This window comes from Eretmochelys imbricata, chromosome 4, assembly GCF_965152235.1.
Source record: "Eretmochelys imbricata isolate rEreImb1 chromosome 4, rEreImb1.hap1, whole genome shotgun sequence".
NCBI lineage: Eukaryota > Metazoa > Chordata > Testudines > Cheloniidae > Eretmochelys > Eretmochelys imbricata.
Genome location: NC_135575.1, coordinates 13,906,620 through 13,930,451, shown reverse-complemented (window position 1 = coordinate 13,930,451; position 23,832 = coordinate 13,906,620). Strand labels below are relative to the sequence as shown.

At 44.4% G+C, this 23,832-nt stretch overlaps 1 protein-coding gene across 1 annotated transcript in view; it reads right to left on the bottom strand.

Annotated features, from left to right (window-relative positions):
* CDKL2 (cyclin dependent kinase like 2) overlaps positions 1 to 20,608 on the bottom strand; it is a 35,859-nt gene extending 15,251 nt beyond the window's left edge. The window contains exons 1-6 of the mRNA XM_077814334.1: positions 20,476 to 20,608; positions 19,070 to 19,266; positions 4,820 to 5,014; positions 3,459 to 3,637; positions 2,379 to 2,491; positions 65 to 204 (exon numbers count right to left, since the gene is read on the bottom strand). Of these exons, the coding sequence (XP_077670460.1) occupies positions 65 to 204; positions 2,379 to 2,491; positions 3,459 to 3,637; positions 4,820 to 5,014; positions 19,070 to 19,237 (795 nt within the window). The 5' untranslated portion in view covers positions 19,238 to 19,266; positions 20,476 to 20,608. The remainder of the gene's footprint in view (positions 1 to 64; positions 205 to 2,378; positions 2,492 to 3,458; positions 3,638 to 4,819; positions 5,015 to 19,069; positions 19,267 to 20,475) is intronic.
* Between the last annotated feature and the right edge of the window lie 3,224 nt (positions 20,609 to 23,832).

Sequence of the window (23,832 nt, the reverse complement as noted above, 5' to 3'; positions counted from 1 at the left end):
GCAAAGGGAAGATGGACAGAAGGAGAAAGCAGAAGACCAAGGCATTTCCAAAATAATTAATTACCTTTGTTAAATCTAACACTGCAGCAGAGAGCTTGGGATACCGTCTTTCAAGAGGTTCGACCTCCTTGATCTCTGGCAACCTCACTCCAGCAAAGAGTGGATTTTTATAGAACAGCTCTTGATGCCGTGGAGTTAAGTTGCCTGGAATGGGTAGGTTATATTGTTATGGGACCACAACTGCGTACACAAAGCTTAGCACAGACTGTAGCCCTCTTCTCGATTGTAGATGTCAGGATGTCCGTGCCAGTAAATGTTACCATTTTCCTTACACTAGCTAAAGCTCTCAGCGGTCTCACTGTGGTTCTTTATCCTATCGGACATTTTGGATCTAGAACCTCAAAGACAGCCAATATGAAAAGGCTTTTCTTGGCAGAGAAAACTCTAGCCCTCAACCTGGCCCAGACTAACCTTAGAGACTGAGACCCTTCAGTGATGCCTTTGTGGGGTCTCTCTTCCTTTCTACAAGCAAAATGAACTCTGGTTCCATTTTCAGGCTAAAGGAGACCCACTCCGTTTTACAGCATATAAAGGAATTAATGTTCTGAAAACGCTGCTGCCCCAGCACCCCAGTCACCACTTCTCGCATGTCATGATTCATTTAGCTCTACCTGCTGCCTTTGATGCTGGGAGTTCAGTTATGGACCTCGGCAGGAACGGGCAGTTTAACTGGAGTGACTGTTACTGCTTCTAAGAACATCAGAACAGCCATAGTGGGTTTGACCAATGGTCCATCTAGCCTTGCATCCTGTCTTCTGACAGTGGCCAGTGACAGATGCTTCAGAAGAAAGGAAGAGGTCATGGCAATTATCAAGTGATTCATCTCCACCATCCAGTTCTGACTTCTGGCAGTTGGGGGCTTGGCTTAGGGACACCCAGAGCATGGAGTTGTGCCCCTGACCACCTTGGCTAATAACCATTGATAAGCCTATCCTCCATGAACTTATCTAGTTGTTGTTTTTCTTTACCCAGTTATACTTTTGGCCTTCCAAACATCCCCTGGCAATGAGTTCCACAGGTTGACTGTGCGTTGTGTGAAAAAGTACTTCCTTTTGCATGTTTTAAACCTGCTGCCTATTAATCTCATTGGGGGACCCCCGGTTCACGTGTGATGGGAAGGGGTAAAGAACACTTCCCTATTCACTCTCTTAACACCACTCATGATTTTACAGACTTCTACCATACCCCACCTTAGTTGTCTCTTTTCCAAGCTGAACAGTCCCAGTCTTATTACTCTCTCCTCTCACAGAATCTGTGCCATGTCCTAATCATTTTGTTGTCCTTCTCTGTACCTTTTCCATTTCTAGTACATGTGTTTTTGAGATGGGGTGACCAGAACTGCATGCAGTTCTCAAGGTGCAGACGTGCCATGGATTTCTCTGAAAGAACCCAGCCAGCAGCACAAGGAGCATGTTCCCCTGCTGAGAGCTCTCCTGCAGGGGGCATGGCTGGGTTCCACTCTCCCCCTTCCTGTTCGGGGGCTACCGTACATAAGGCCACCAGGGAGACCGCCTGGGGTACCTGCAGCATTCTGACCAAGTTCTTCCTTTCACCAGCTCCAACTTGTGGTCTTTTGGCTTCCGCAGCGGCTGGCCAAGGTCTGTGGCTTGGATGAGTGCATGCTAGCTGAGGCTCAGTCGGGATAAGATAGAGGTGAGGACAGTGGGATGAGGGGGGAAACTCAAGGAGACAGCAGGTGCACTTTCTGTCCCTTTAACTGAGGGCGCTTTCGCTCCTGAAGTCTGCAGCCTAGGGGTGCCATTAGGAACCTGGCGGCTTCTGGCTAGCCAGATGGCTGTGGTAGCCTAGAGAATTATTTTAAATATTCCCTTGGCAACGAAGATGCTTCCTTTCCCATCAGGAGCGGACATGGCCACATCTACATGGCATAACCTTTGACTGCTAATAACGCAAGACCAGCTTGCTTCCAACAGTCCCAGTCAGCTACAGCAAAGAGGACAGATTGTGGTATTTTCAAATCTTACAGTGCTGTAATCATTAACAAAAAATATCCACGTTCCAGCCTGGGAGGCGAGAGGTGAAATGAAATACATCTGGGAGTCTTCAAAGCCCAAGAGGACATTTGTCCACATAACAAAAAAAACACCCTGTTTCGGTCCAATCATCCGTCTTCACCAACTTTCTCCCCCGCCCCGACTGAAACAGCATGAGTGCATTAAGGCAAGAATCAGGCACTTTGGCAAGACTGTTTGCACAGTGTTTGCTTACACTACTCCCAGTGCCACCCTTTTTTCATTGCCACCACGTATCATAAGCCTTTGCTAGTTAAACACAGAAAAAAGCTGACACATTCTTACCCAGACATTTCATGATATGGTACAGCTGGTCAATGTCCGAGTCCCCAGGAAACAGGGGCTCTCCTGTTAGCATTTCTGTGACCAGACAGCCAATGGCCCACACATCCACAGCCCTGAAAGAAAAGCACAGAGACTGAAACCAGCGCCGGCAAAACCATCTCAGGGTAGTTTCCTTCTTACATCTGAGCCCAAAGTTGCCGGTGTTCATTGCCCAGAAGGTCACTGCAGGATGCATGGCCTGACATAGCATTGCCCTGGACAGCGCATGGTTTTTGCCTGCAGCAAAATTACTGTTTTCAGTTTTAACCAGGCATAAAAAAAGATCTGTTTTGTGAACTAAGGTTTTGATTAATGATGCTGCCCACCCTCATGTAACATAACACGCTCTAGCATTTCCCCCCTTATTAACGAGGCAGAAGTGGAGACGCTCTTTCCTAAGGAGGGATTTGTTTTTAAGATTTATTTGCTGAAGGTGGATTTAAGGTTCTATAAAGAGATAATATGTACATACATTTTTAAAAAGAGGTATGTCAAGCAGCATTAAAAATGTAAAGGGACCAAACCAGGATTTCTCCCATTAAAGTCCATGGGAGTACTGACCAAGTCTACAGGACTGATCCTCAATGCAAAGAAATCCCATTAATTCCACTCACACCCTAACAGGGCCCCCCACATATCTGTCAAAGTTCTGAGGGGCCTACCACCCATCTAATTAGCATTCTCCTCCACTATACAACCTGCAGCCTTCAGAATCCACAATGCTGTTAGCATCTTTCTGTCTGAAAATGATAGGAAGGAGCTAGCCATCCATCTCAGGGTTCTCCACTGCCTTCGCCCATCACCATAGTACTCAAGCAGCTTCCATGTAAAACAGATTGGCAAGAGGGAGGACCCTAGGGGACTTGACTGAGTCTCTGGCTCCTCTATCTTTGTGCGTTATAGAAACTGTACTGGGGGTAGAGGCTTGTTTCCGAAGAGGAGGAGTTGTTGTGTTATTACAGTTATGGCGGAAAAGCCGCCTCGTAATTTGTCTGCAAAGCAGGGAAAACCCTCTGCAAACTCTCCTGTCCATTTTCTTACTTGCCATACTTGGTATCGCCAACCAACAGTTCCGGAGCTCTGTACCATCGTGTCGCCACATAGTCAGTGTAAGCTTCACCAGGGGCTGCCAGGACACGAGCGAATCCAAAATCACAGAGTTTTACAACTCCTGATTGGGAGACCAATATATTTTCCGGTTTAATGTCTCTGTGTATTATCTAACAAGAGAAGCAAAAAGTATAATTGAAGAACTTCCTATTTCTCTGTCATGAGAATTTACGTTCCGTAGACTGACCCACGAAAAAATCTAATTCCACTGCATGTATGTAAAAACGAAGCTTTCACCTGCACAGAGGATACCTAAGCTGAGTCTTCAAGACATTCATGTATACACAGTCAGTGCACAAAGCACATGCCAAAACATGCATGTGTGCGCACAAACATCTATTTTGCATACAAATGATCATTTTGTGCATGGGAGTGTGTCCTTCGCACATGAAGTTACCTACCACAGATATTTTGCAGGCACAAATTATGTGCCTGATTTTGAAAATCTGGCCTTGACCATTTATTTGAAGAATAAAAGTTGTAAGTGTTGTGCCGAGACATCTCAGTGCTTTGGGTTTATCATGCCGCTGACAGTAAAGAATTTTTATGCACTAACACGACATCAATTTCCCAGATATACAAGAAAATGCTTCTTCACACAATGTGAGTTTAAACGGAAGAGCTTGTTGTCACAGGAAGTTGAATCCAACAATTTAACAAGATTCTAAAAAGTTAATATTTAAAGAGCCATCATGAATATCCAGAATCAAAATTAACAACAAAAAATTTTGAAGAGCTATTAAACTTCCTACTTCAGGGCTTAAATAAATCTTTAACCACTGGAGACCACGATGGACAGATTATCCCACATCTGCCTACTACAGAGTTCTTACATCTTCCTCTGAAACAGTTGGTGCTGGCCACCATCAGAGGATTGGACAGACCCACAGGCTAGAGGGTTAGATGGACCTTGGGTCTGAGTCACTCTGGGAATTCCTATGAAATACTGGTTTCAGAGTCGTAGCCGTGTTAGTCTGTATCAGCAAAAAGAACGAGGAGTACTTGTGGCACCTCTGAGACTAACAAATTTATTTGGGCATAAGCTTTCGTGGGCTAAAATTCACTTCATCGTGGGTTTTAGCCCACGAAAGCGTATGCCCAAATAAATTTGTTAGTCTCTAAGGTGCCACAAGTACTCCTCGTTGTTTTTTCTATGAAATACTGTCACTATTAACATTTACATACTTTACATATTTCTTTCCAGTTGAAGCTTTACTTAAAATAAGTACTTAGCAGCTACTCATCCATTGAGTTTTTTTAAAATGCAAAGTTAACCTCATCAATCTACTTACATTGTGACTATGACAAAATCCTATTCCTTTTATAATCTGAAATAAATATTTCCGAACTCTATTGTAATCTAGTCCATGTGGAAACAGCTCAAGGTCGTCGAGAAGTGTATGATCCACAAATTCAAACACCAGATACCATCGTTTCTTCTTCTTACACACTTCCAGCAGGTTCACCAGATTTTCATGTCGAAGTTGCTGTTATAAAACAATAGACACTTTATGAGAACATATCAGCATTTACCAGCATAAAAGACCTAGAGCCCGAAAACTTAATTGCAATGCACCTGGTATCCCAAACACCCTCTCATCTTTGACATAAAGAAAAGGAGTACTTGTGGCACCTTAGAGACTAACCAATTTATTTAAGCATAAGCTTTCGTGAGCTAGCTCACGAAAGCTTATGCTCAAATAAATTGGTTAGTCTCTAAGGTGCCACAAGTCCTCCTTTTCTTTATGTGAGTACAGACTAACACGGCTGCTACTCTGAAACCAGTCATCTTTGACATGACACTTGTGCTGTTTTATGTTTAAAATTGGGTCCTGAGGGTCTCATAAGAACGGCCATACTGGGTCAATCCAATGGTCCATGTAGGCCAATATCCTGTCTCTGACAGTGGCCAGTGCCAGATGCTTCTCCAGAGAAAATAACTTTAATTTCATAAGTCGAAGTGGCACATGTACACTTTTTACTGGAGTCAGAAAAAGCAAGTGAGTAAATACACATCCATATTTAGTTTACAATAGAAAGGCTGACACTGAGAAGCTCATTATTGTATTCATAAAGGGAATTTTCAAAGCCCACCTCTGCTCTTTGGTACTTAGTTCACAGCAACTGGATTTAGATCTCTACAGTTCATGAGTCCTGCCCCTGTAAAGGCGACTGGTAGTAAGTTGGGCCTCAATCTTGCAAAGACTTTAGTGAATGTGTAAACATAAGCATGCACTTACATTAAAAGGGATTATTCGCATGTGTAAAATTTAGTATGGGCTTAAGTATTTGGGTCAGGATATGACCCTAACAATACAATCCTGCACTGACCTGTCCACAGGAATGATTTCTGCCCCTGCAGAGGCAAACCAGAACCCCAAGAGGTCCCCTAGCGTAGACGACAAGGGGGCTAGTTTTTACTCGAAAATTCAGTCACGGTAGATCACATCCTCAAGGCATTACAGTAAATAACATGCTGCCAAACACGACTTTATGCTCAGGATAGACAGGGGCAGTCATAGTTAACCTTATCTCAGCTGGCCAGGAACAAACCTTACCCACAGTATTACCCACAAACAGTTAACACAATGTTAAACACAGCTTGTTCCTGTCATGTCCAACATTGTCTTGGTTAGCCCGGCTCCTCAAGGTCATGTTCTAACACAGTGTAGGAAATACAAGCCCCAGCTGTTCACAATCACCCATCCCTGCCAGTCCTACAGGAACAGAGTCTTCCAGGGATGCTCCTGCTGTATTCTAGCAGCTGTTAGACGAGCCACTGAAAGCAAGTGCGCGTATCTCAGGGAAGGGCCTACACGGTGAAAATTCTTCACCCTTTACTCTTCCCCACATCCTGCAACAGGTGAGGGAGAGGGTATGTGCTGCCCAAAATCATACAGTTCTTCTCTTCCATTCCTTTTCCTACTCCCCTCTCCACTCACAATTACAAAAATCTTGTCTATAATAATGTAACTTACAGAGCTGTGCCAATTCACCAGCATACTCATAGGTTTCAGAGTAACAGCCGTGTTAGTCTGTATTCGCAAAAAGAAAAGGAGGACTTGTGGTCTTTGCCAGGGATAGACCAGGAATGGAGTCTTAGAACTTTTAGTAAGTAATCTAGCTAGGTATGTGTTAGATTATGATTTCTTTAAATGGCTGAGAAAAGAATTGTGCTGAATAGAATAACTATTTCTGTCTGTGTATCTTTTTTGTAACTTAAGGTTTTGCCTAGAGGGGTTCTCTATGTTTTTGAATCTAATTACCCTGTAAGATATCTACCCTCCTGATTTTACAGGGGGGATTTCTTTATTTCTATTTACTTCTATTTTTTATTAAAAGTCTTCTTGTAAGAAAACTGAATGCTTTTTCATTGTTCTCAGATCCAAGGGTTTGGGTCTGTGGTCACCTATGCAAATTGGTGAGGCTTTTTATCCAACATTTCCCAGGAAAGGGGGGGTGCAAGTGTTGGGAGGATTGTTCATTGTTCTTAAGATCCAAGGGTCTGGGTCTGTAGTCACCTAGGCAAACTGGTGAGGCTTTTTACCAAACCTTGTCCAGGAAGTGGGGTGCAGGGTTTTGGGAAGTATTTTGGGGGGAAGGACGCGTCCAAACAGCTCTTCCCCAGTAACCAGTATTAGTTTGGTGGTGGTAGCGGCCAGTCCAAGGACAACGGGGGGAATATTTTGTACCTTGGGGAAGTTTTTGACCTAAGCTGGTAAAGATAAGCTTAGGAGGTTTTTCATGCAGGTCCCCACATCTGTACCCTAGAGTTCAGAGTGGGGGAGGAACCTTGACATGGTTAGTACTTGTGGTTAGTCTCTAAGGTTCAGCACACTCATGTGCTTGTAAGTGTTAACTCCATACCTTACCCTTTGGCTGCATGTGTTTACAGACAGTAAACCCTCTGCAGCAAGGATACTCTCTTCTTTGTGACTTTACCGGGCCCAGAACAATGGGGCTCCTATCCTGATGGGGGTCATTGGGCATTCCCATAATGTAAATATTTACAACAAATAATAACAGTGCTGCAATACCTTTAAACTAAAATACAAATGGAGAGTTCAGACTTCAGCATTCTTCCCTAAAATTCTGTTAACAATTAAACAGGTTCCGTTAAACTATGTCTCATCTGGCAGAGTCAGGTTAAAAAGTAACATACCAAAGAGACAGAGGCCCCATTGAGATATTGTTAAAAAATGATGGTTTAGAAAAAGTGTTAGTCAAAACCGCAAATGAAGCCATGGAGGTGTGTTTCCTACTCATTTTACCACCATAGTCTAACAAGAACAAAGTCCAACTCTAGAGTGTTTTACATTTGTGTTATTAGCTTATCATCTGTAGAGGCAACAAAACAAAACACACACTGCTAAAAGAGAGTTGTTATCCATGTTGCAGTTGCCAATATTTCTGAAAAGTAATCAAGAAATCACACAAGACATTTTCAAGGTGTTTTATTTGAAAGCTACCACATGGACACCAAGCCCAAAACCCACAGTATCTAAGGCCTTGTCTACACACAAGTCATACTGCTTCAATTATACCAGCATACTTAAAGTGGTACAATCCCTCTAGTGCAGATGCTGTTACACCAGCATAAATGGCTTAGGGCTTGTCTGCAGTATAGTCCTGGCTGATATTGCTACACCGGCAGAGACCCCTAGCATAGACTCAGCGTAAACTGGCAGAAGTTCTTCTGCTGGCATATCTACAGCACGTGTCCCAACGACATTAGCTAAGCAGACACAAGCACTCTTCTGTTGGCATATTTGTGTCTACACTGAGGGGTTTGCCAGCATAGCTGTGTCTGCTGGAGGGAGTGAGATTTTTTTTCCCCACACTCCTAGCCAGCATAGCTACGCCGACAAGACTTTGTAGTGCAGATGAGGCCTTAGGCTGGCACAGTTTAGTCCCATTGGGGAAGGAGAATAAGCTAGACCAGTATAATGCACCTTCATACCATCGTCACTGTGCCAAAACATGGGTTGTACCAGTAGAACTGTATCAGTAAAAAACCACCATAGTGACACTAGTACAAAACCTGTGAGGAGGCCAAGCCTAGCAGTCCATCTGAACAGCGCTACCCAGGAATCATGCAGAAAGTGAAGTCTGAAGTGTAATGCTTGACATTGTCACTTAGCAAAACAACAGTGGAAGTTGTATATGCAAGTGCAAGAGTGCAGGAACATATGCAAAATATCCTGTAATACTCCAGACCTATTAGCTGTTCTGCTGGGAAACAACTCCTTCTGGCTCTTTATGGGTTAAAGGGAAATGTACCAGATGAGCCTGGAAGGGGAAAATCATTTGAGGACTGCTGAGGTTGTACTGAAGTGAGGCTGGGCTGAAGGGATGGAAGGAGATTTAGAACCATCTCATGACGATAGCCCACCACGGAAGGTGCAGAAGGCCCACACAGCAGGGGGAATTCTCTCCGACTTTGGAACTGGGCACTTGGTACTTAGATGCCATGGTGACAAACCCTGGATTAAACAGACACAACAGGCATTGAATTCTAAAGCCCAGTCTACTAATAAAGAACTTGAACAACCAAGTAAAAGAACCCGATCAAATAAAGATGAAATGCTGGGAATCGCACTGTTCACCACGGTATGCATCCGATGAAGTGAGCTGTAGCTCACGAAAGCTCATGCTCAAATAAATTGGTTAGTCTCTAAGGTGCCACAAGTACTCCTTTTCTTTATTCACTATTTAACATCACTTTAAATCTCCTCATCAGTCTTGTAACTGGGTGAGCTGCTTTATTGAGTCAATAGGCTGTTAAACAGGACAGATTTGTTGTAACTTATGGAGAGGAATTTATTTATTAGGTCTGCCATACACAGCAAAATCAATCAATTCAGTTAAGCAGTATTTTACAGAAGAGGGAGTGGAATCAAGTCTATTACACCTAGCCAAGTGCTGGGTTACTTTTAATAACAAACTGAACACACGTTCCCTAAGATCAGACGCCTGCTAATTGACTGCTGGATAAGTCCTATGGACTCTGGAAAACTGGGCCTAAAATTCCACATCATGGATGTGACAGGTTCGGTCACAGAGATCCCCTTGGGACTGTCACCTGATGTGCTGAAATTACCTCTGAGCCTGTTTTTCCTGCCAACTTGGGACTCCAGAACCCTGCCTTGTTGAGCCAGACACACTAGCCTGCTGCAGCACAGACTCAGGGTCTGAACCACGCCCCCAAAGCTGCAGGCTTTAACTGAAAACCACTCAGCAGGTTACCTGTCTCCAGCACCCAGCTCCCAATGGGATCCAAACCGCAAATAAATCCGTTTTATTCTGTAAAAAGCTTATACAGGGTAAATTCATAAATTGTCCACCCTCTATAACACTGATAGCTGTGCATATCTCTCTGTTTGCTCCCCCAGGTATTAATCACTTACTCTGGGTATATTAATAAACAAAAGTGATTTTATTAAGTATAAAAAAGTAGGATTTAAGTGGTTTCAAGTAATAACAGACAGAACAAAGTAAGTCACCAAGCAAAATAAAACAAAACACACAAGTCTAAGCCTAATACAGTAAGAAACTGATTACAGGTAATATCTCACCCTCAGAGATGTTCCAATAAGCTTCTTTCACAGACTAGACGCCTTCCTAGTCTGGGCCCAATACTTTGCCTTGGTACAGTCCTTGTTAGTTCCAGCGGACATCTTAGATGGTAAACAGGGGCTCTCTAATGGCTGAGCCCCCCCCCTTGTCCTGCTCCACCCTCTTTTATAGCTTTGGCCCAAGGTGGGAACCCTTTGTCTCTCTGGGTTCCCACCCCTCCTTCTAAATGGAAAAGCACCAGGTTTAAGATGGATTCCAGTATCATGTGACATGGTCACATGTCACTGTAAGACTTCGTTACCCACTGGCTGGCACACAGGTACACAGGAAGGCTTACAAGTAAACAGAGCCATTTACAAGCACCCTTAATGGCTTCCACTTAATATGTTTACATCTGTAATACAAGTTTATATCTTATTCTCCTAACTCCAGGCATAGAAATAATACATGCAAACAAACAGGATGACCACACTCAGTAGATAAGCTTTGTAATGAGACCTTACAAGAGACCTTTTGCACAAAACATATTCCAGTTACAGCTTATTCACATTTATAAGTATGTTTTTATAAAGCATATGGAGTGCAATGTCACTATGGATATACAGGCTTCTGTCCTACTCAGCTGTGCCAGTATTCTTGGCATTTTCAAACACCAAGGCTTTTATAAAATCCACTCTGAAAGTGACTCATTCAATCAGCATAGTATTCCCAGAGTTGCCCAATAAGATATTATGTGTATGTTATCCCATCATCAGGTTTTCGTGGTACCAAAAAACAGGACATTGACAGCAGCTAAACGCACAGTGGGAGCTGCCAGGAGAAAGCTGGAGTTCAAGGCATATGAGTGGAGGGCAACTGAAAAGTTGTGGGAGATGGTTAGAGTTTCTGGTCCCCAGGAGGTGCAGAATATAGGTTTTGGGGAGGAGAGGCAGCTCAGGGGTCTCACCTCCTTGCAGGGAAGGGAGAAAGTGACTTCGTATCTGTGGAAAAGGGAGCATGAGCTCCCTTGTCACCCCAGACACCCATGACAGCAGCCAGGGACCCTAAAGGGCCACACCCCCAACAAAGATAGGTAAGCACATTAGCTGAGTGTTACTGTGAAAATGATCAGCAGTAAAATAGTTCATGTTCATATTTAAATTGTCATTATTAGGTTTCAGAGTCAACACCACTTGAAACAAAGAGGCACAATTCACACCTATCCTACTGTAAGGTCTGAGGCCTTTTTCTGCAGTAATCAGCAGCAGCCGCAGGAGGACAGCAGCAGCCATGAGCTAAGAAGCAGAGAGTCACAGCCTCACATTCCACCTAAATTGTCATACTGGGCAGTTAAGGCGGCGCTCCTGCCCTAACAGTACCCACCAGCACCAGAGAAAGAAACAGATCGTAAGGTGTTTAAAGTTTAAGATTGTTTGATAGCATTCTGTCCGGCAAGGAGTAACTTAACGTTTGTGATTCTGAAATCTACATTTTTTTTTAATTGTTTTGTCTTTATGGTCCCTACTTCTCTATTGTTTATCTGTACAGTTTCTGTCCGAGTCTTTGATTCTTGCATAACTAATTTTGCAAAGATTTAAATCAACTAAGATCTGATTGGTTAAAGAATTGTTTTGTAGTAGGCTAGGACTGGTGAAAAATACTGTCTTGTAGTATGTCAGTTTTAAATGACTGGTTAAGATTTTGCTAAATAGGACCCAAATCTTAACGATATGGGGTTCAAAAGGAAGTTCTTTGGAACCGAAGTCCAGGACACAGCCCAAGATCAGAGCTGCCAGACCTCAACACCCTAGCGACCATACAGGCAGAAGCTGGAGCCCCAGACAAGCTAATCTCGACTAGCCATCAAGAAAAGTATGTCTGCCTTATTGGGAGTGGGGAGCATTGCATGCTTAGTGTGTGTATTCTGTTTTGGTAATTGTTAATAAATAGAGGTTAAGGATATTATTGTGTAAGGCTCTTTCACTGGTAAGAGGCCCCGCAACCAAACAGAAGATTACACCCTGAGCCCTAGGATCTGGGGACGGATGTTGGTGCCTAAATTAACCAGGTTACACCTTGAGCCTAAGGAAGGGTAAAGGTGGGGGGCCCTAGAGTGTGCGGGTAACACTGCAGCTATAGTTTCAGGCTATTTACAGATTCAAGCATGGGTTTACTCATTGCCTAGGACATGAGTATTTGCTTCACAGCCATAAGAGCTGAAGAGCTCTTGTTTTTTAATTAAAGCTTAGATTCTGGAGAAAATTCCACAGCTGTTAAAGACACTAGACTCCATCCATGTGGAGCTTGCAGCCTATGAAACATAACAAGATTAACTCTCCTGATATTCATTTTCACTGACTGTCTACATATACTGGACCATGGCATATTAGTAGTAAAATGCTCTTTGCCAAGCTCTCTTTCATCCAGGAACAAAAGTTAATTTCTAAGATACCTGGGAGCAGGGTATGCCCTGGGCTTGATACCACACAGCATCACTGCTAATGGACCAGATAAAACCCAGGGTCAAACTGGATTGCCTCACAGCAGATTGGGGAACCAGAACTTTTCCCTAGTAGTTGTATCTTATGCTCAGCATCTAAGCTTTCATTTAACAAACTTTTAAAGGATAGTTGTGTCTTACGGTTGTGAAGATTACATTCTTTTCATATTTCCAGGGTTAAGTGATGAAGCCATATCTGCCTGAATCTGCTGACAGCCTGAAACAAAAACTCTGCAGTAGGTGTAAATTGTACCCCTTCATTTAATAGGGGGAGTTGATGCTGAAGCCTAATGATGACACTGTTTCACTAGTGATCAAAATTGTACAAGACAGAGGAAAGGGCCCATTGTGGAAATCTGCACAACATAGTGTGAAGAGCATGTTAGTCTGGTGTTATGAATGGGTAGAGGACAAGGGAATACCAGGACTCCGTTTGTTCCTATCTGACCCAGGATAATACTCTATCCTCTGCAATCTCCTGTACCTAGGTCTATCCTTGTAGAGTGCAAGGAAACTTTGGCTAGTACACAGAGCGATGGCCCACATTCTGAACTGGGCAGACTCTGTATTCTGCACTGGCTGCCAATCCCAAGTAACTAGGGGATTACATCGTCCCTTTTAATCCACACCACTGGGGCTAATCAAATTATTAGAGGTAAGGAAAGACTTCCATATCAAGAGAGATGGAAAAGACTGGGACTCTTCATTCAGAAAGCAAATGAGTGGAAGGGGATGTGAAAAAAGTGTATAAATTATTGAATGACACAGAAAAGGTAAATCAGATGGTCCTGTTTACCCTCTTATAGTATAGAAGGCAGTAAATTGAACTGGAAAGTTACAAAATTTAAAATGGATAAAATATGGTTTTAATAAACCACAGTGTATAATTAGTCTATGCAACTCATGGCCACAAGCTAACATTAAGTCCAAGAGCTCAGTGGGATTCAAAAAGGATTGGAAATGTGTATGGATAACAGAATATCCAGTTGCATTAAACAGAACAAACAAATCTAAGGATTATAAAGCTGCTCAGTGCATGGCATAAGTCAACCACTAACCGATGGGGCTTGGAAAGAAATTTACCCCACTGGGTAGATTATTCCACAATTATCCATGATGCAGATGTTCTTGCACCTTCCTACGAAACATCACATACTGGCTATTGTTGGAGATAGGATCCCACACTAGGTAGATTGCTGCTCTGAACTGGTACGCCAACTCCGGTGGTTTTAGGTACAGCGTCACACACTTCTGACAGCAAGAGGGGTACAGGAGCACAATAGAAGTCCCTTTTTTAATTTGTCACATGCAATGCTCCACTTCCAGCCATCTAACAATACTAATATGTTTCCAACTGGCAAATGAAGAGAATATCTGCCAACAGAATGCCTTTAATTGCAGTCAAGGGGGAATCATGTTTGCAGCTTCATTTGCATCTCATTTTCTTTCACCCTTCCCTCATGAATAGAGAGCATGCAAACACATTCCTAACAAAGTCAGTGCCGGCCAACTAACTGAGAACAGCACCTAACCAAACAGAAAAGTAACTCCCCATTGATCTGAGCTAACTGCCAAATCAATCTACCATTGGTATTTTTAAAAATAACAGTAGCTAACCATACCTAAATTGTTCCACCTAGATTGCTGCTATATTCTAAATGTAAACATAAAATGACTTATGTCAAGGTTCCTTCCCCACTCCGAACTCTAGGGTACAGGTGTGGAGACCTGCATGAAAGACCCCCTAAGCTTATTCTTACCAGCTTAAGTTAAAAACTTCCCCAAGGTACAAACTTTGCCTTGTCCTTGAACCATATGCTGCCACCACCAAGCATTTTAAACAAAGAACAGGGAAAGAGCCCAGTTGGAGACGTCTTGCCCCAAAATATCCCCCCAAGCCCTACACCCCTTTTCCTGGGGAAGGCTTGCATTTCTGATCTGTTCCTGGCAAAAGCATCACACAGACAGACAAAACTCTCCAGATTTGAAAGTATCTTATCCCCTCATTGGTCATTTTGGGTCAGGTGCCAGCGAAGTTATCTTAGCTTCTTAACCCTTTGCAGGTGAAAGGGTTTTGCCTCTGGCCAGGAAGGAGAAAGGTAGTTAGCCTTCCCTTTGTTTTTATGACACGCCCCCCAAATCACAGATAGGGTGAAACGCTGGCTGTGATTTCTTCCTGGAGCTCTAGGAGAAAACAGAGTTAATAAAAGACACATGCACCTCTAAATATACTACTAACTGTATAAAGACTAACAATATTTTCCACATCTCAAGGACGATTTTAACCAGTTGATTCTGGGAAACTTTCAGGGGAGAGTGCATCAGCCACTTTGTTAGAAGCTCCTGAGATGTGTTGGATGTCGAAATCAAAGTCTTGGAAAGCTAAACTCCACCAAATAAGCTTTTTGTTCTTTCCCGGGGCGGTATGAAGCCACTGTAGCGCAGCATGGTCGGTTTGCAGGTGGAAACGCTGTCCCCAAACGTATGGGCGTAGCTTTTCCAGAGCATAGACAATGGCATAACATTCCTTTTCACTGACTGATCAGTTGCTTTCCCTCTTAGACAGCTTCTTGCTGAGAAACACAACAGGATGGAACTCTTGATTCGGTCCTTCCTGTGTTAAGACTGCTCCCACACCACGCTTGGAAGCATCTGTAGTTACTAGGAACAGTCAAAGTCTGGGGCCCTTAGCACTGAGTCAGACATGAGTGTTGCTTTAAGCTGGTTAAAGGCCTTCTGACACTCTTCAGTCCACTGAACGGCATTTGGCTGTTTCTTTTTGGTTAGGTCTGTCAGTAGGGCGGCAATTTGGCTGTATTGCGGTACAATATCTGGCCAAGCCTAAGGATTGGACCTGTTTCTCTGATTTTGGGACAGGCCACTTTTGGATAGCATCCACTTTGGCCTGAAGAGGGTTGATAGTTCCTTGACCCACCTGGTGTCCAAGGTGGGTCACTCTATTTAGGCCTATTTGACACTTCTTAGCCTTAACAGTTAGTCCTGCCTCCCTTATGCGCTCGAAGACTTTTTGTAGATGTTCCAGGTGTTCTGCCCAGGAATCCGAAAATATGGCCACATTGTCAAGGTAGGTGACTGCATATTCTCCTAATCCCGTTAGGAGACCATCTACAAGTCTTTGGAAGGTGGCGGGTGCATTCCGCAGCCCGAAAGGGAGCACATTAAATTCATACAGCCCGACATGCGTGATGCGTGGTGTTACCATACACACTGTAACCAGAGTGATCACTTAAGGTGAGCTATTACCAGCAGGAGAGCGGGGCAGGGTGGGGCGGGGGCGGGGGCGGGAACCTTTTGTAGTGATAATCAAGGGGGGCCATTTCCAGCAGTTGACAAGAATGTCTGAGGAACGGTAGGGGGGTGGGGATAAACATGGGGAAATAGTTTTACTTTGTGTAATGATCCATCCACTCCCAGTCTCTATTGAAGCCTAAGTTAATTGTATCCAGTTTGCAAATTAATTCCAATTCAGCAGTCTCTCGTTGGAGTCTGTTTTTGAAGTTTTTTTGTTGACGTATTGCTACTTTTAGGTCTGTAATCGAGTGACCAGAGAGATTGAAGTGTTCTCCAACTGGTTTTTGAATGTTATAATTCTTGACGTCTGATTTGTGTCCATTTATTCTTTTACGTAGAGACTGTCCGGTTTGGCCAATGTACATGGCAGAGGGGCATTGCTGGCACATGATGGCATATATCACATTGGTAGATGTGCAGGTGAACGAGCCTCTGATAGTGTGGCTGATGTCTCTACGTAAAAGAATAAAAGCCAGTTGGAGAACACTTCAATACGTAAATTCGTAAATAAGCACTCCAATGATTGGGACCTAGTGTTACAGCAGTTGCTCTTTGCCTACAGAGCTGTACCCCATCCCAGTTTAGGGTTTTCACCATTTGAACTTGTATATGGCCGCAAGGTTAAGGGGCGTGATGACCTTTCCTTGGCGGATTCATCTAGCGGTACCTGCCAGTACCCCTTGGTTAAGTCCAAGTAGAGATGAACTGGGCCCGTCCCAGTTTCTCTAATAGTTCATCTGTGCGTGGCATTGGATAGTTGTCTGGACGAGTTACAGCATTTAGCTTATGGTAGTCCACGCAAAAACGTATTTCCCCATCTGGTTTGGGAACTAGAACCACTGGAGATGCCCATGCACTTTCAGAGGGGCGGATTACACCCATCTGTAGCATATCCTGGATCTCCCGTTCTATAGCAGTTTTAGCTTGAGGAGACACCGGTAAGGTCGGACTTTAATTGGGTGAGCACTACCTGTGTCAATGGAGTGGTATGCCTGTTCCGTCAGTCCTGGGGTGGCTGAGAACGTCAGCGCGTAGCTAGTGCACAGCTCCTTGATCTGCTGTCGCTGCATACGCCCAAGGGTCATGGAGAGGTTCACCTCTTCCATGCCACCCGCACTTTTCCCTTCGTAGTAGACACCTTCAGGCCACTCAGCGTCATCCCCTCCCTGGGCTATAAACTGACAAACCTTTAACTCTCTGGAATAAAAGGGCTTTAGAGAATTAATATGGTGCACCTTAGGCTTTCGGTTTGAGGTGGGAAATACTATGAGATAATTAACAGCTCCCAGGCGCTCCTGGACCGTGAATGGCCCTTCCCACGATGCTTCCACTTTATGGGCCTGGAGCGCCTTTAAGACCATGACCTGGTCCCCTACTTTGAAGGAACGCTCTCTGGCATGTTTATCATAACAGGCTTTTTGCTCTTTTTGAGCATCCTGTAGGTTTTCTTTAGCAAGGGCTAAAGAGGTTTGGAGGGTGTTTTGTAGGTTGGTTACAAAGTCTAGAATGTTAGCTCCTGAAGAAGGTGTAAACCCCTCCCACTGCTGCTTTACCAGCTGTAATGGCCCCTTAACCTTGCGGCCATATACAAGTTCAAATGGTGAAAACCCTAAACTGGGATGGGGTACAGCTCTGTAGGCAAAGAGCAACTGCTGTAACACTAGGTCCCAATCATTGGAGTGCTTATTTACGAATTTACGTATTGAAGTGTTCTCCAACTGGCTTTTATTCTTTTACGTAGAGACATCAGCCACACTATCAGAGGCTCGTTCACCTGCACATCTACCAATGTGATATATGCCATCATGTGCCAGCAATGCCCCTCTGCCATGTACATTGGCCAAACCGGACAGTCTCTACGTAAAAGAATAAATGGACACAAATCAGACGTCAAGAATTATAACATTCAAAAACCAGTTGGAGAACACTTCAATCTCTCTGGTCACTCGATTACAGACCTAAAAGTAGCAATACGTCAACAAAAAAACTTCAAAAACAGACTCCAACGAGAGACTGCTGAATTGGAATTAATTTGCAAACTGGATACAATTAACTTAGGCTTCAATAGAGACTGGGAGTGGATGGGTCATTACACAAAGTAAAACTATTTCCCCATGTTTATCCCCACCCCCCTACCGTTCCTCAGACATTCTTGTCAACTGCTGGAAATGGCCCCCCTTGATTATCACTACAAAAGGTTCCCGCCCCCGCCCCACCCTGCCCCGCTCTCCTGCTGGTAATAGCTCACCTTAAGTGATCACTCTGGTTACAGTGTGTATGGTAACACCCATTGTTTCATGTTCTCTGTGTATACAAATCTCCCCACTGAATGAATCCGATGAAGTGAGCTGTAGCTCACGAAAGCTTATGCTCAAATAAATGTGTTAGTCTCTAAGGTGCCACAAGTCCTCCTTTTCTTTTTGCGAATACAGACTTAACACGGCTGCTACTCTGAAACTTTATATTTATGACAACTTACCACTACAAATTTCATATTTTTCAAAAGTAATTCAAATTGTAAGATCACAAACATCCTGTAATTTCAATGCAGAGACAAGACACTACTCCTTAAAGATCTCTCAATGCATAGTTTAGCAAGGTTTAAAAAAATATTCCCTAATACACATTTATAAAGCAGTCCAAGATTATAGTGACATATAGTTATAAATTTTCTACACATAAACATAAACCGATGATAATGGATAATTACTAGCTTTACTATAGTTTTTGCACTTTTGAATGGTCTAGGGCTGCGAAATGTGACAACCTAAGACCCTGATTTAGGAAAACATCCCCATTCAAGAAAATATTGAACAGCATGTCGTTAACTGCTTTCCTGAACCAGGATCTAAAACCACAATATACTTTTCTTTTTATCCTTGGCAGCTGAGGCTACTACAAAGGTACCACTTCCAAAATAAAGTAACCTTCTGTACTTCAGTTTTCAGTAACACCACTTGGATGGCAAGCCTCTTATATAAAGCTATCTTTCTTAGACGAATGACAATCAATCAAAAACCGCCATTTGTTTCAGCATCTGTAAAACTTAAATTCCTAGACTAATACTGGGACTTTTATACAGAAGTGTATTTACTGTACGTTACTGCTGCACACACTAGGTAAAATGGACCTTGCTTCTGCCTGCGTCTGCATGTTACTTTGTACGTGAACTCACCTTGAGTAGCTTGATTTCTCGCATGGCAATTTTTTTAACCATTTTATCATCCTCACTTTCCAAAAACTTCTTGATGGCGACTATTCTTCCATTGTCTTTATTTCTACACTTCATTACCATTCCGTAGCTTCCTTCTCCGACTAGCCCAAGGGTCTCATATTTTTCCATTTTAATTCAGAAACCGCTGTGTCTTTGTGCTGAAAGCCATAAACCAGGGTAAGCATACACAACAACAGCGTCTACATTTCTGAAAAATTCTCCACTGTTTTTACTACGACCAATTTCCCCCGGCCCCCACCAGCACACATACTTAATCGTAAGCTTCCCAAGTTGTGCTCTGTGACCTCCCAGGAGTCCGTATGAGACACAGTAGATAACAAACCAATAGAGCAGGCTGAGCGTTTGTATTGTTTGATGTCTCAGCACATCTTTTAATGGAAACAAAAGGGTCTGTGCAGGACAAGGTCAGAAGCCTGGACTGAAGTTAACAAAGCAGTAGCAAAACTTTTGGCAAAATATTATATTTATGCAAAGCCCAAAAATTTTTGTTTGTGTATCTTTATGACAAAGTAAGTAACAGCTCTGAATTTTACATACCTTCTGTTTTAATAAAAAACATACATATGACCGATCAGAAAAGTAAATACAAAACGGCAGAGATTACAGTACACTTTGCATTTAATAGCTTATTCTGAATGGCTGATTGAAGCCTGCACAGAAGAGGGTTGGAGCTGACATTGTTCTAGGAAGATAAGCAATCACTCATGTTGTCTCAACCACAGAGAAGAGGAAACTCAGCTCACTTTTCACCTAATAATTTCATTTTGATCATTTCTAACTGGCACAGCTTAACCCATAATCGAGCCGTCTCTTGAGCATCAATAGGAATAATTCCATTTCAAACTTCTTCGCTGTTTTCACACAAGCCTTAAATAGGATGCTTTATGCAGTGATAACTCTCCTTGCACTTGGTTTCTCATAGACTTGTTAATGGGTCCAAGTGGAGATATAAATATTTCAAAAATACCAATAAAAAATAAGAATCAATATATGGCCAAGAATGTATTACACAATCAAAAGTGGCCAATCCCAGACTTCGAAAGCTTAGATCATTTCTTATTGCTAGGTATGAGCCTGCTCTTACAGAAATCAATGCGAATTTTGCCCTTGACATGAATAAGACTAAGGATGGGCCCTACATCCTAATGCTACTGTAATTGGTGAATGTTGCGTGCTGTGCTTTGGAAATGCAAAACACTCACTGAATCCTCAATTACCCACAGCAGGCAAGGGCTTGTGTTTGAGACACGTGTGAGCCAGTCTCAAAGCAAGAGTGCCCCAACACGTATGCCTCCCTCGCCCTCACGCTATAGCCCGCTGACCAGGAAATACATAAAGCAACTAACCTGAAGAAAGACAGAGGAGAACTAACACTGGCAAGGGGGAGCTGTGATACAGCAAAGAGCTTTCCATCCACCGATGGGGCACCTGTCCATCACTGCAGCATCCAAGCCCTTCACAAGTACCTCTGGGGTTGATTTGCTTTCACCTCTAGCTGAGGAAGGGTTTGCAGCAATATTGAGGGGTTAATATCACAGTGACTGAATCACCCCCCACCCCCAACAGAGAATGTATGTGTGTGTTCACTCCTTATCCAGGCACAAATCTCCCAAAGCCTTAAATTACAGAACCTCCACTAACATCTCTGTAACCCCTTCCCATCATCCCTCTGTAGGGGGAGTCCCACATCACACCCCCTAACCTCCCTATCCACCTCCCCCCACCGCTGCCCCTCTGCAAGGGTTGGGGGGGGACACCACACCAAACATAACACCCCTCCTGCATACCATACACCTTTCCCCCACCTTTCTGCAGGGGGAGCCCCCATCACACCCTGCAACCCCCTCCCTCAGTGCAACACACCTGCCCCCCGCCCCAATGCAGGGGGAGTCTCAGCTACACCCTGCAACCCCCTCCCCCAGTGCAACACACCTGCCCCCCCCAAACGAGGGGGAGCCCCACGCCGCGCGCTGCCCACACGCCGGCTGCCGAGCCCGGGTGTGCAGGGGGCTGCTGCGCGGGCAAGGAGTGGGGAGCGGGTCGGGTTCCCCAGGGCTGGGCTGCCCGGAGCGCGCGCGCGGCGTGGGGAGCAGCCTCCCGCATCGTCACCCACCTGCCCCGACCGCTTCTCCCGCCGCCGCGCGCGCGCGCTCACCCAGGAGCAGCGGAGCAGCCGCGCGCCCGGCGCAGAGGCCGCGCGGGGGCGACACCGGCCGCGGCGGGGTGGGCGGGCGCGCGCTCCGCCAGCCAGCCGTCCAGGGCGGGAGGGGTGCGTGCACGCGAAGGCCCGAGCAGGCAGCGAGCGCGAGCGGCGGTAGCCAGGGGCAACGGCGCAGCTGTACACACGCCGCCGCCAGGGCCGGGCGGAGCCAGCGCGTGCCGCAGCCACAGGGAGGCCCCGGGGCAGGGAGCCGCGCTGCAGGCAGGGGCGGTGCAGAGGCGCAGCGCTAGCCTGAACCCCCCTCCGCCCAGGGCCCGAGCAGGGGTTTCCCTACACCCTCCTATGGGGGCGGGGTTTAACACCCCCCGAATTTCCAATACCCCCCCCAGTTTTGTGAACTAGTTCCAGGCAGTGGTGCCCATTGAGTGAGGGTTTGAAAATTTGAAGTGAAACATTGATACACGCTTTAAAAGCACATAGAGCGTATGATAAAATAGGGGTGGCTGAGAAGGTATAATAGATTTGAAAAGTAGGAAGATGGCGGAGCTTCCCGGGAGAGCTGTTGTTCTTATGACCAGGGCCCTGCATTCATTTCGCTGATGTTGGCCAACCTCATAATTTCTAGCGCTGGTTTGTAAGCACAGCCGAAGTGAGCTCTCCCCCCCAGCCAGGGATGAACGGGGGGGGCTGGGAAGAAAGGCTTCCAGACCAGATTATATTTACATTCACACCTCCTCTACCTAGGGATCCAGCAAAGAGAGCTGCACTACCCATGATACATTTCAACTGGGGTTGGGTTACAAATCACCTGAAGGGGGGGTAATGAAATGTTATTCTTATGGGATGAGTAAAGGGCAGTAGAACTGTACTTAGCCCGTGCTGATTGAGGGCACCAGGAGAGGGGGTGGGAGCAGGTGTTTTGCTTGATAGTCTGCCTGCCTCACAAGTACAGTTTGACCTGCTCCTCTCCCCTGTTTAAAAGACAGAGCTGATTAGGCTCCATAGATAGTCTTTGTTCTGTTAAGTGATCACTACAGCTGAAGTCACTGAGAATCAGGTTTAAGTGCTTAGACCTGCTGTGGGACAGCGTTTCTGTAGAAGAGACAGCCCAGTCTGCACCAGCAGGAAGGAGAGCTCAGCTGAAATCACTGAGAACTGGAAGAACTTCAAGAGACCAACTTGTGCGAACAAACATGGCTGAGGCAGCACCCTCGCTATTTAAGCAAGAGATACCGCACACTGCAAACTAGAGGCCAATGTTTAGTGCATTGTCACTTGTTCATCCTGAAGTTGAACACTGGTTCCGAACAAGACCAGCAAAGGCTCACTATCTTTCTGCAAGAAACTCAACTGAGGGGCTAGACGCATGCGGTACCACAGTGAAAGACTCAACAGTTGAGAAAGTGAAGAACTCTCTCACCACATTCAAAATATTTGCACACATGGCCGATGAATGCACCAATGCAAATGGTCATCAAGTCATTGTTTACCTTACCTTGATGTCAGTGGTAGGCCAGTAGATGCATTTCTAGATGTTCAAGTTTATAGAAGACAGATTGGCTGCATCTGTGACAACCCACATCTTAGAAGAGTTAAATGCTTGTCAATTGGACCCCAAACAGATGGCTGCTTGTGCATTTGCTGGAGCTTCAAACTTCTCTGGAAGACATGGTGGAGCACAAGCTTTGCTCAGAGAAAAGTGTAACCCTACTCTCTCCTATACACACACACACTGCAGAGGCCATCTACTTCAACTAGCGCTAGTACAAGCTGTAGACTCTTCGAAAGATATTAAAAAGGCTATAAATTTAATGTCTTCATTATATTCTTTTTTCAGCAAGAGTCCAAAAAGACTGAATATCTTGGAAAATATAGGAGATACACTGGGATTGAAGATCAAATTAGTCCAACTTGGAAAAACGCTCTGACTTTCTCATGAGTGATCCTTGGCTGTTGTCTTAAAATTACTCCAGCCATTATTACTGGCTTTGGAAAGTATCTACCAAGATGGGATGGATCTAAGTAGCTGAGGCTGGTGGATTACTTTTGCTACTACATTCAGAGAAGACCATTGCCATTTTCTCTCTCATAAATCTACTGTTGAAACCACTTAGGTCATTAAACAATGCCATCCAGGCATCTTCTACAACAGTAGTAGATCTTTGTCCAGCAATAGAAGCTACATTTGGATCAGAGAGCTATCCATTGAAAAAGTACTGGAATAAGCAAAGACTTCAGTCCAGAAGTTGACTAATGAAGGCATTTATATTGAATCCTTAAGTGAAGAGGACGAGAAGCGTTTGTTAAGACAACTGAAAAGCTTGACACAGACTTGATTCTTAAATCTACAACAGCAACTTCTAGATTCTGCTCAACCTCTACGTAGCTTTTACAGATCCCTGTCCTATAAAACACTGACAGTTGAGTGGAGTGAGAGACTACCAGCAATGGGGCTGCCATGTGCTCAGGATAGAATAGAGAATTTGAACCCAGAGTGGAATATCATACGAAAAATGAATGAAAATTTGACTTCAACTTATTT